At 39.2% G+C, this 12,586-nt stretch overlaps 2 protein-coding genes across 2 annotated transcripts in view; one reads left to right on the top strand and one right to left on the bottom strand.

The window, feature by feature from the left end:
- Positions 1 to 5,330, top strand: part of LOC116012049 (probable receptor-like protein kinase At5g24010) — a 7,629-nt gene extending 2,299 nt beyond the window's left edge. Inside the window, exons 2-5 of the mRNA XM_031251519.1 lie at positions 1,344 to 1,475; positions 1,585 to 1,721; positions 2,580 to 2,623; positions 4,776 to 5,330. Of these exons, the coding sequence (XP_031107379.1) occupies positions 1,344 to 1,475; positions 1,585 to 1,721; positions 2,580 to 2,623; positions 4,776 to 5,330 (868 nt within the window). The remainder of the gene's footprint in view (positions 1 to 1,343; positions 1,476 to 1,584; positions 1,722 to 2,579; positions 2,624 to 4,775) is intronic.
- A 2,887-nt stretch (positions 5,331 to 8,217) lies between these two features.
- LOC116012045 (receptor-like protein kinase FERONIA) lies at positions 8,218 to 10,800 on the bottom strand. The gene has a single exon (XM_031251516.1). The coding sequence runs from the start codon at positions 10,798 to 10,800 to the stop codon at positions 8,218 to 8,220; it is 2,583 nt and encodes an 860-aa protein (XP_031107376.1).
- Between the last annotated feature and the right edge of the window lie 1,786 nt (positions 10,801 to 12,586).

The following is a 12,586-nucleotide window of genomic DNA, read 5'->3' as shown; positions in this document are numbered from 1 at the left end:
TTTTTTTTTTTTTTTTTTTTTTTTTTTTTTTTTGAGAAAGAGTCCATTTCATGACCTTCGGAAAGTCATTACATGACATTTGAGTACAAGGTGCTTGACACAAATATTTGTTTTTTACATTAATTTCATGTATATTTAAATTGATGAATTACAAGAAAATAAAAATAAATTTTAAATAATTATCAATCATTACATCAGGCACAATAAAAACCTAAACACACCCAGCCAAGTTGATATAAAGCAACAATGCATATATGCCAACATTTCCATAACCTCAACTGAGTAACATGCACGTCTTAGCATTATTGATGAAGTGGGAGTGACAGCCACAACCACATACATGTGATCTTTTATTAATTTTTTTTTTTTGAAAGGACATACATGTGATTTAGTTGAAGCAGAATTGACAGAACACTTTGTTTTTTTGAAGGAAAATTGATAGTACACTTTATTTGTGCGTCACAGCATAAAAATTTTGCTGGTCAAACCCGTCAATGTAATCCACTATTCGATAACCACTAATACCACCCACTATCGCTAACCGCTAATAACCAAAAAAACCCATAGTGAAATTTGGCACCATCCAAAAAGCTATGATCTGTGGTTTTCACCACCATTCGGTTTCCACTTTAAAATTGTTGTGTCTTCTCTTTCTTCGGTTATGTTGGCCTGCCGAGTAACTACCCCGGGCCACAAAACCAACAATATAATATCTTTTATCATATGGACTCCATATGTAAAATATATATATATATATATTACATTTTTCGTTATAAAATAGTAGATATTTAAAATTCCTTTAAGACAATGTGTAATACATTACAACTTGGAAGCTTTTAATATAATCACAATAAAATTAAAACACACAGCCTGGCTTGCTTACTGTTTAAACCTTGAATCTACCGGGCGGAGTTTGTCACAATTGACAACACAACGTACTGGTGAAATTGAATGTGGTCGTCTGAGGTAATAGGTATACTAGCTAGCAGATTAGGAGTACATACAAAGAAAACAGCAGGATTATATATATATACTTCAATTCAACATTCAGCAATTATACAAGAGAATGATACACGTACTTTTATCGAAAGATTTCACCTTTAGTAGGCAAGATATAAAAATATTGATACACCCATATATCCACTGCATTGCTCAATCTCAACTAAAAGTTTAATCTGAGAATTGGATTGTATATTTATGTTCTCACTTCACACACGATTTATTGTAAAAGTTGCAGTTCATCTTGTGGCCTACTTTGTCCGCTAAGCAACTCCCGTATCTGTCGGCCTTACATGGCTGAGGTTTCTGCAACTGATCGTAACTTAGCGGCTTCTTTTCTCCAGCAAGAAGCCTTCTGGTAGTCTCGGAATCCATGAGGAACTCCTCGCCGCCGGTTTCCATGCAATCGCCCACCGTGCCGCCGCCTCTGCATTCTGCGGCGGCGCCGGCGCTGAGTTGTGTGGTGATGATCAAGAGTAGTAGAACCCCAATGTTGCAGAAACGAGCCATATATATATATATATATATATATATATATATATTCACTTCACTTCTACTTTTTCTTTTCCCTATCGAATTTTGCAGAGAAATGCAGCATCATATCGGGATATATAGTGAGTATAGGTTTCACAGGATAAGGTCGGATTGGACAGCATCGATACCGGCCCCCCATGTTTCCACAACTCACCAATTTTTGTCATCTTCCAAGCACGAGCTTGGAGGTTTTCATTTGTACGTCGGTCGAGATGGTGGGGACCCAACTTTATTCCTGCTCACACACGCAATGGGTATGAAAGTTTCAAAATAAGTTTATAAAATGTATTACACTTTATATTTTGTAGTATAAGGATTACATCTCTATATTGAGTATTGATCCAATTAATCCGTCTCACATATAAAAATTCTTGAGATGATTTTCACAGAAGTGCAATTCTATTTATAATAGGATTAGTTGTTTCCGTGCACAACTCAACGGACTGGGTCAATTAATTTAAAATAAGTTTATAAAATGTGATTTACTAACCACCACAAAGAGATGTATGGATTTGTCATTATTATAAACAGTAATGTATAATCCTTATTTGAGGACTTAGCTTGTAAGTAAATTAAAAGGCATCTCACGATTTATCTCTTTCACAGTCTCTCACACGGGGATGATACGATGAGAGCTATTGAGTTTATAATGAAACTGTACTCATAATATAATTAGTTACCAAAAGATCGAGTTACAAATCCAATTTGATGTTGCCCCCATTCTCTTACTTTCTGTCGAAAATGTTTACTTCTTTCCTTTATTAATATACAATTAATTTGATAAACTATAATTAATGGGTTTATAAACAAATCAATAATAAATATTGTTTTCACTAATATACAAATAATTATTTTTTACATAAACTTTCATGTATACATTAAAATGATGAATTACAAAATAATAATAATAATAATAATAATAATAATAATAATTATCAACCATCACATCATGTACAATAAAAACCCATACACAATAATACTCCGTATATGATATGTGACAAAGCAATAGTGCATGCATGCAATGTCAACATTTCAATAACCTCAAGGGGGCCACTTGAAGCAAGCTAGGAACATGCACGTTTTAGCATTATTGATGGATGGGAACGACAGTCACGAGCATATGTGATTTAGTTGAAGCAGAATCCACAGAACACGTACTGGATTGGTGCACCACAAGTACGTACCATTATTTCTTCCTCCATTAGAGTTTTACTATACGTCAAATCCCCTTATGTGCCCGTAATAAGACTGTAAGAGTCTGGGTGTCGAGAGTAAATTTTAAGATTGTGAACAGAAGCATACTCCCTGCACCACGCTGCTGAGACTTGGGCCTGTAATGTGAGTCACCATTCATTTCTTCTATCATTGTTTGCCTGTAAGCTAAGGCTGATCGATGGGCTATATATGGTTTTGGCGATCTGTATATATGGATGTAAGCCTCATCCTTATTGGAAAACACACATTAATATGGCTGATATGTAGCTCTGTCACGCCTTAATTATTGGTTTTTGACAGCTCTCCTAGCTACTACCTACCTCCTAATTATTCTTTAATCATGGACTCCCCATCTACCTCGATAGGTTAGGCTTTTAATTAAGGCTGATACAAACCATACAAGCTGCTTTCATTGAGTTGATTGATTGTACCCTAATTTCTATAGATCTCAGGATATTTTATTTGAATTGTAGACATTGCATGTGCTCTGGATTTTATAATTGACAAATGTTCATTCGCCATATTTTATAATTGACAAATATTCATTCACAATAGGCTAGGGCAAACAAGATTTTTTCGCTTCGAGTTGATCGGTCGGTCCTCGCTCCCAGGAACTAATTGGTCCATTGGCCTATTCTTATGGTGCAAGTTGTTGCACTATCTTCTCCCTTTAATTAGAGGATATACTCATTAGCGTTAATTAAAGTTGTTGCACTATCTTCTCCATTTAATTAAGAGTTAATACCACAAATGGTCCTCTGACTATTGAGCTAGTACTCCTTTTAGTCCTCAACTTTCAATTCGACCACAAATAGTCCTCTGACTTTCATTTTTGACCACAAATAGTCCTCCATTCAAAATTCTGTTAAATAGGTGTTAAATCTAGGGGTATTATCGTCAAATTGATAGATATAATTGTCATAAAATAAAAATGTTTACAATTTTTCACCAACAAACATAATTGAAAAATTAACAAATATAAATACTCCTAAATAAAAAGACAATACACATTATTCTTGTAATTATGCGTACAAAATGAAAATTTATATTAGAGCTATCTGTTTTTAATTTAACCAACAGATTAAAATGGAAGAATTTTTTTTAAACCTTGTTTCCATAATTTTCATGGTTGTTCATACATGGATGATTAATAGTTTTCACTCTTCATTAATCGATCAAACATTTTGTTTGGGACATAACTGAAGGTTGCCACCGTTGAATTAATATAATTAATCAAGTACAAATTGCAAACATTAATCATGGAATTTTTTTTAATTTGTTCATTTATGTGATTTGTCACGTCCATTTTGTTATTATATTTATTAACTTAATGTTTATTAATGTTTGAAATTAATTATGATGTCATATAATTCTAAAAAAGAAGTAATCATAATAATATTAATCAATTTGACGATATTACCCATAGATTTAACACCTATTTAACATAAATCTTAACGGAAGACTATTTAGTGTCAAAAATGAAGGTCAGAGGACCATTTGTAGTCGAATTAAAAGTCGAGGACTAAAAGGAGTACTAGCCTAATAGTCAGAGGACCATTTGTGGTATTAACTCTTTAATTAAAGTTGTCGCACTATCTTATTATCTTATAGCAGGTGGAGAAGGAGGAAGAGCATGGATAGCATGGTTAAGTTGAGTTTCAGTGGTTCGTTGTGAAACAGAGGTGCAAGGTAGGCACCGTGTCGGCGTGTTGTGTCTAGATTAAATTAGGTAAACATATAATAAATGACTTTAATTATAATTAGATTGAGTCAGTTGACTTAAAAGTTGTTGCCCTATCTTCTCCCTTCTCCCTTTAATTAAAGTTGTCGCACTATCTTCTCCCTTTTAAGAGAAATATCATTGTATCAAATAGAAATATCATTTTTAGTCCCTCGATTATAATACACCTATCAATTTTAAGTCTTAACTGTTAAAAATTTTAAATTAGATGCATGATTATTCAATTCGTATCGCATTTAGTCCTTGACTATATATTGACATTTTCAAATTAGGTCCTTGACTATATATTGGCTTTTGCAATGAAGGTAAGGAGAGGGTGTTGGTTTATGAGTACATGCCACGAGGAACTGTTGCAGACCATCTCCACAAAATTGGTAGAATGGGGAATGGTAATCCCCCTCTCTCTTGGGAACAACGACTCAAGATTTCAATAGGTGCTGCACGGGGATTGCATTACCTCCACACCTCCCAGCATAAGGTTATACATCGTGACGTAAAGAGCTCAAACATTCTGCTGGATGAGAGTTGGGTGGCAAAGATTTCAGATTTTGGTTTGTCCAAAATGGGGCCTGGAAATGAGTCATTTACTCATGTTAGTACTGGTGTCAAAGGAACATTTGGCTACTTGGATCCAGAATACTTCTTAACTAACAGATTGACAACGAAATCAGATGTGTATGCCTTTGGTGTAGTGCTGCTTGAAATGCTCACCGGAAGGCCAGTGTGTGTTGAGAACGACCAAAATCTAGCCACTTGGACCATAGACTACATGAGAAAAGGAAAAGTTGATGATATTGTTGACTACAGTCTGGCGGGGCAAGTGTCTCAAACTTGTTTATAGAAATTGCAGAAAGATGTTTGAGCAAACAGCCACATGCACGACCAGATATGGCTCAAGTACTCACCAAACTTGAATTAGTGTTAGTGTTACAGCAAAAGGAGGAGGTCAAGAGTATTGATGGACGTGGAGCTGTCTCAGAAGAGAAGAAGGTAATGACCACTGCTGAAAGGGGGGCATCCAATGGCAAAGGAAAAGATATTATTCTCAAGGCAAGGGTGAAGAAGAAAGATAGCAATGCCAAAAGCAAAACTGTTCGATGTTGGGATCTTTTGCAAGTCTTGCCAAAACAATCACCAATGACGGCGCCAACACAGCCAATAATCTAGTATATATGTAGGCCTACTCAATGCTCATGTTACATATCATTAGGCCTTATTTAGCCGATTACATGTATATGATGAAGTGACCGATGTCAGCCACGGGGTACATTTGTATTTTCCCTCGTGCATTCTATTGTATCTGTTATAACCGTTCTCTGCTGAATATATAAAGCAGACTTATAACAAACACTTTGATGTTCAATAACAGTTCAGCTTTCCTCTTGTTCCGTTAATGACTTCTTGACAGAGCTTTAGTCAAGCTCTTTCAACATGGTATCAGAGCGGCACCGAAGCTATGCTGCGACAGTCGTTATGGATGAAGAAGCCGGCGAAGGAACTTCAGCCGGGCAGACAGCAGCACCACCGACCTCAGGAGGTCGGAATCCAGAAAACCAGAACTCAGTTCAGCGAAACGAAGAGTTTGACGATCTAATGTATCTCCATATTACTGAGAATCCAAATTTGATTCTCGTTTCACCTCCCCTGTCCGAGTGTAATAACTCACATGAAAGGTCATCACCACATTCTTTAGACAAGGTCATATCCTATGATCAGCTGTCCTCTATTCATAGGGTATGTGCCTCATCCATCTCCTCTACACAAGAACCTCAGTCATATAGTGAAGCTGTGAAGAATGAGTCATGGAGAAATGCTATGCAAAATGAAATAGCAGCTTTAATTGAGAACAACACTTGGACATTAACAGAGTTGCCAGCAGGAAAGTCACCCATTGGATGTAAATGGGTATATAAAGTGAAGCATAGAGCAGATGGCTCTATAGAAAGATACAAAGCTAGGCTGGTTGCAAAAGGGTACACCCAACAACTAGGTGTAGACTACATTGAAACTTTCTCACCTGTGGCTAGAATGACTACAATAAGAACCTTTCTAGCTATGGCTGTTGCAAAAGGATGGGACATTCAGCAATTAGACATCAATAATGCCTTCCTACATGGAGATCTAGATAAAGAGGTTTATATGGTCTTGCCCCCAGGTTTTTACAGTGATAAACCTAAACAGGTTTGCAAGTTGTTGAGGTCTCTATATGGGTTGAAGCAAGCAAGTAGGCAATGGAATGCTAAATTGACAAGAGCATTACAAGAGAATGGTTTTATACAGTCCAAGGCAGACCCTTCTCTGTTTACCAAGACAGCAGCAACATCATTCACTGCTTTGCTCATCTATGTAGATGACATCCTAGTAACGGGTACTGACTCAACACAGATCAGTAAGCTAAAACAATTCTTAGACACATCCTTCAAAATAAAGGACCTTGGGTGTCTGAACTACTTCTTAGGAATGGAAGCTTACAGAACTCCTAGTGGCCTCAGCCTATGTCAAAGGAAGTACACTTTGGAGATCCTAAAAGAAAATGGTTTTTTAGAGGCCAAACCAGCAAAAACCCCAGTTACTACAGGACAAAAGTTAAATAGCTTGGATGGAGATTTGCTTGCTAATCCAGAAGTGTATAGAAGAATGGTTGGCAAGCTACTTTACTTAACAAATACCAGGCCAGACATTTCATATGCTGTTCAACAACTAAGCCAATTTGTTGATAAACCTACAAGCTTACATCTTACTGCTGCCCACAGGGTTTTAAGATACCTCAAAGGTTCTCCTGGAAAAGGTTTATTCTATCACACAGGCTCTCCTCTCAAACTGCAAGGGTTTTCTGACTCTGATTGGGCTACATGCACAGAAACCAGGAAATCCATCACTGGTTATTGTATATATTTTGGGCAATCTTTGGTTTCATGGAAAACCAAGAAACAAGCCACAGTATCAAGGTCCTCATCTGAGGCAGAATACAGGGCCTTAGCCTCCACTGTATGTGAAATTCAATGGCTGATCTACCTACTGACAGACTTGAATGTGACTCCTAACAGTCCAACTACTTTGTTTTGTGACAATCAATCTGCCATTGCTATAGGAGAAAACCATGTGTTTCATGAACGTACCAAACACATAGAGATAGATTGCTATGTGGTCAAACAGAAAGTGAATGAAAGTGTGATCAAGCTGCTATCCATTCCTTCACAAAAACAGATTGCAGATGGCTTCACTAAAGCCTTACCCAAACCAGCATTTGATAGCTTCCACTCTAAGCTGGGCCTTCAAGACATTCATGCTCCAGCTTACGGGGGGGTGATGAAGTGACCGATGTCAGCCAAGGGGCACATTTGTATTTTCCCTTGTGCATTCTGTTGTATCTGTTATAACCGTTCTCTGCTGAATATATAAAGCAGACTTATCTTCTCTTCAGCATTGTAACAAACACTTTGATGTTCAATAACAGTTCAGCTTTCCTCTTGTTTCGTTAATGACTTCTTGACAGAGCTTTAGTCAAGCTCTTTCAACAGTATACGCTGGAAAGGGATGGTGAAGGGTTTGCAATTCTCAATATTCCATACACAATACACTTTAGGGTTGATTCGTTCTTTGTTTTTCAAGAAGTTTATGCTTGCTGAGGTTTTACCCTGTATCCTAAAACCAACACATGTTTTGCACAAATTTTTATACTGTTTGACGGTAAAAACTCTAGATACACTTAAAACAAGGACTTTCTATCAATTACTGTCCCCCTTTGAAAGAGTTGGTATAGCTAGGTGCGATCTGAGGAGATAACTCCTCCACCCCTTACTAGGATAAGGATTATCACTGCCAATAATGCTTACATTCAATGCTAATTCCGCCGCCCTTTGTTGTAAGGCCACTGCTAACTCAAGATTCTTCACTACATCCGCCATGTCAGGCCGTTGCCGTGGTTCTCTACGCAAGCATCTTCCTGCGATTTCCACGAATACTTTCCAGCACGCCGGAGACATTTTCCCCACCAAACACCCCTCAAACATTTGATCAATTTCTCCTTTTCTGATGCACTCCACAGCCCACGTTGCCAGGCTGTGCTGCTCCTCCACGAGTTTCATGTCCAGCGCCGGCCGACCTGAGAGCACTTCGAATAGCACCACTCCGAACGCAAACACGTCGGATTTCGTGGTTAATCGCTTTGTCAGGAAGTATTCAGGATCCAAGTAGCCAAAGGTCCCCTTCACGTCTGTGGTGATGTGAGTGAAGGAATCGTTTCCAGGTCCGGTTTTGGATAACCCGAAATCTGATATCTTTGCCACCAAATCTTGGTCTAGCAGGATGTTTGAGGTCTTGACGTCCCGGTGAATGACTTTTCGGGCGTGAAGGTAATGCAATCCGCGCGCGGCGCCGAGGCAAATGTTGAGCCGCTGTTCCCAGGAGAGACTGGGGCGGTTATCATCGTTAACCTTGTAGAGATGGTCCGCGAGTGTTCCTCTCGCCATGAACTCGTAAACCAGTAACATTTCTTGATCTTCGTTGCAGTAGCCGATTAGGGAGACGAGGTTTTGGTTTCGGAGACGAGAAAGCATTTTGATCTCCATCCAAAACTCGTTCTCTCCTTGCTTAGACTCCGCCTTGTTCAATCGCTTCACCGCAACAATACTGCAGTTTTCTCCGTCTTCAATGCTGCAATCTGATTGGTTAATGGAAGCTCGATAGACTTTTCCGAAACCGCCTTTGCCAATAACATAGCTCTCGTCGAAATCAGCCGTGGCCGATTTGAGCTCATCCAGGGAGAAATGTCTGCACGATTCTGTTGATTGCTCCGGGCTGGAGTCGTTGACGGCGTTTGAACTTGATGACCTGGTGAGATTTTTAGCGGAGTCTCTTGTCGCTCTTTTCCGTTGAAGATTAACCAAGAACACCAAGATCACCACCACCGCAACCCCGCCCGCCGCGCCACCAGCAACGGCCGCAAACCTTTTATTTTTGGGATTCTTTCTACTCCACCCAGGCCGACCAGCTGGCGGCGCTGGGTTAACAGAAATTTGTAGACGCTCAGGGTTTGGCACGGCCATGCTCCCTTGCGTATTGTTCAACTTGAAAATCTCTAATCCATTTAAGAGCGCATTCGCCCATACAGGTCGGGTTGTCATGTTAGGCCTTATAGTAAACGAAACATTCTGCTTATTCCGGCGACCATCCATATCCGACACATTCATCAGATAGTCCCTGAAGATCGGAATTTTGGAGCCGCCGGCCATTAAAAAAACATCAACATGGCTCTCAGCCGTTTTATTCGCTATGTCCACCGAGAAAACTCGTTCATTGCCGCCATCGATTTCGATTGCAAACTCGCAAAAATAGAGCCTGAAAAGATATAAAAACCCTGAATCCACCGGAAACGTCCAATTGACAGCATTGCTGTAATTGGCTATTGTCCTGGAGGAAGTATATACTATCTCAGGTGCAGAGTACGCCGGCGTAGATGAAGTGTAGGTGATGTTGACATCCAAGTGAGGAGTAAAATATCCGTAACCAATGAGATATTCGTCGTCGGAATACCACGTGCGGTCCATGCCGGTGTCGTTCACCGGAGAAAGAGTTTGCCCCCCAACATTCAGCCTGTGCAGAGTCTCCAGAGCAGTATTGTTGAAGAGGTAATAGTAGTTACTATCCGCTCCGACCCGTTTTATCTGGTTGTCGTCATCGCCGGCGCCTTCTCCCCGAATGTAATAGCCTGTCGGAATCGAGACAATCTCGATTCCGTTGACAAACGCAACAGAGTTGGGAGAAGGAGTGAAGGTTATGTTGAGCCGATCGGCATTGACGTTTACAACATACTCCTTTTCAACGATGGGATTATCTACAGAGGCGAAGAGAAAGGCGCTGAAGTTAGCCAATAAGGTATACTCATTAGCGGTAACTGAGAAGAAATAGTCTTCCGGTTGAAAAGTGATGATGCCGGGAACGGTGTAATTGGTAGGGTTAAAATGGAGGCGGATGAACATGAGGCCTGGAGAAACAGGGTAAGAGCGAGTGCACTGTTTTCGAAAGATATGGACGGTGCCGTATGGGACCTCAGCTCCCACAACCGCCGCTGTTTGAGTTACTGATATATCTATCTCATTTGCGGGAAGGCATTCTGGGTAGTTGTCGTCAGTTTTCCAGGTGCGGCCTTTGAAATCCTGCTCCGAGGGTGCTCCGCAGTTATGAAGGATGTGGTTTATGGGAGTGTAAGGCGGCGAACCACCGGAAGCGGTGGTGATGAGGTGGAGAACGACGAAGATTATTAGGGATAGCATAGCTTCGTTAAGTTTCAGTGTTACCGGAAAAGACATGCGCGCAAGGCACCGTGATTAGATAAACATATTTATTTAAGGGAAAAGGGTCAAATAGGCCCTAGAACATTTTATAAGAAGTCAATTAGGTCCACGAACTTTTAAAACGTGCAATTAAACCCTCAAACATGTCAAAATAAGGCAATGAAGCCCATGAACAGGTAATTGACCTGTTATTACCGGTCATTTGGATTTTCCGACGACCGGCAACACTTTCCGGCCACCGACGACACAGTCCGGCGACCGGCGACGAAGAAGGTGACCAGAACTCTGGTCGCCTTCTCCGTGAAGAAGGCGGCCATTTCTGGTTGCCTTCTTCACGGAGAAGGCGGCCATTCGCCGGAGACGGCGGCCGGCGACGATTCGGTCGTCGCCGGACTGTGTCATCGGTGGCCGGAAAGTGTCGTCGGTCGCCGGAAAATCCAAATGACCGGTAATAACATGTCAATTACCTATTCGTGGGCTTCATTGCCTTATTTTGACATGTTTGAGGGTCTAATTGCACGTTTTAAAAGTTCGTGGACCTAATTGACTTCTTATGAAATGTTCGAGGGCCTATTTGACCCTTTTCCCTTTATTTAATGCTAATAATTGACTTTTAGACTCAGTCATGCAGTTGACTTGGAGTCGTCGCACTAACTTTCCACGATGGATGATGGCGGGACTAAACCATAGAAAATTAATGAAAAATAATAGGCAAACTTGTTGATTGGTGAATTAGAATAGGTCACCAAGCAGAGAGTGAAACAAATTGTCGGCATAGGCATCTCAATTGATCAAAGGAATGAAGTTTGAAAAAAAAAATCACGAATCGAGTCTTATTAGCGATAGTGTAGAATTAACCTGACTCCTTGTAAGCAAATGTCTAACATCTATGTTCAGTTGAGTTATCATGATTTACATCTTTTCAAATGCTCTGTCGAGCATTGGTGTTGGGATTCAACATTTATAGGAAGAAAAATATAATAGAAAATAGAAGTAGGTGTAATATTACTCGAGATTAATACATGTCAGGAAATCATAATTATGTGTACTGATTCTCCATCTGTCCTTGGGGTTTGGGACTTGATCCCGCCTGATTGTATTTCGAAGTTTTTTTGATTAGGAATGTTATTGTTCCTTTGGTTTTCAAAAAAAATAAATTAAGAAGAATTAATGTTGATTGTGAACATTGATAGAAAGAAATTAGTTGAACATTATTCTTTTCTTTTCTTTTTTTTTTCTACCCAATTTAGTTGAACATTATTCTTTTCTTTTCTTTTTTTTCTACCCAATTTAGTTGAACATTGAATGTCAGGAATGCTGGCTAAATTTATGAATAGAAAATGAAATATGGAATATCAAAGGGAGTAATATTCTTATTGCATGTTTTATTAATATAAGAATAGAAGAGAGTGATAAAAACTATGGTGACTTACGTTTTTTCTAGATGAAATTGAGAATACATGCAATATTACTCTTTATGAATTAAATAAGGGCAACTCCGGTTGGTTAAGTGATTGACTTGATAATCACAAGGTTAATTTAGATAGTAACGACCAATTTCTTTCGTTACAAAAAATAAATAGTTGCCTTAAGCTCTCCTGCAAGCAGCACAATGATGAGATTATGGTTTTCCCAGCTCCTCCGTATTAGGACTCTACATAATAGAGTCATACTATAAGTCTCAGTCCTAGTTTACTTATGATTCTCAGTCCTAGTTTACTTATGATTCTCTTGTATATATACTCTTGTATTCCTACAGTTATATTTTGTGAACTCTAATACAAACATAATTGTTCTCATC

The sequence above is a fragment of the Ipomoea triloba genome, chromosome 3, assembly GCF_003576645.1.
Source record: "Ipomoea triloba cultivar NCNSP0323 chromosome 3, ASM357664v1".
Taxonomy (NCBI): domain Eukaryota; kingdom Viridiplantae; phylum Streptophyta; class Magnoliopsida; order Solanales; family Convolvulaceae; genus Ipomoea; species Ipomoea triloba.
Note: the sequence above shows the minus strand (reverse complement) of the source record. Positions and strands in the feature narration are given on the sequence as shown.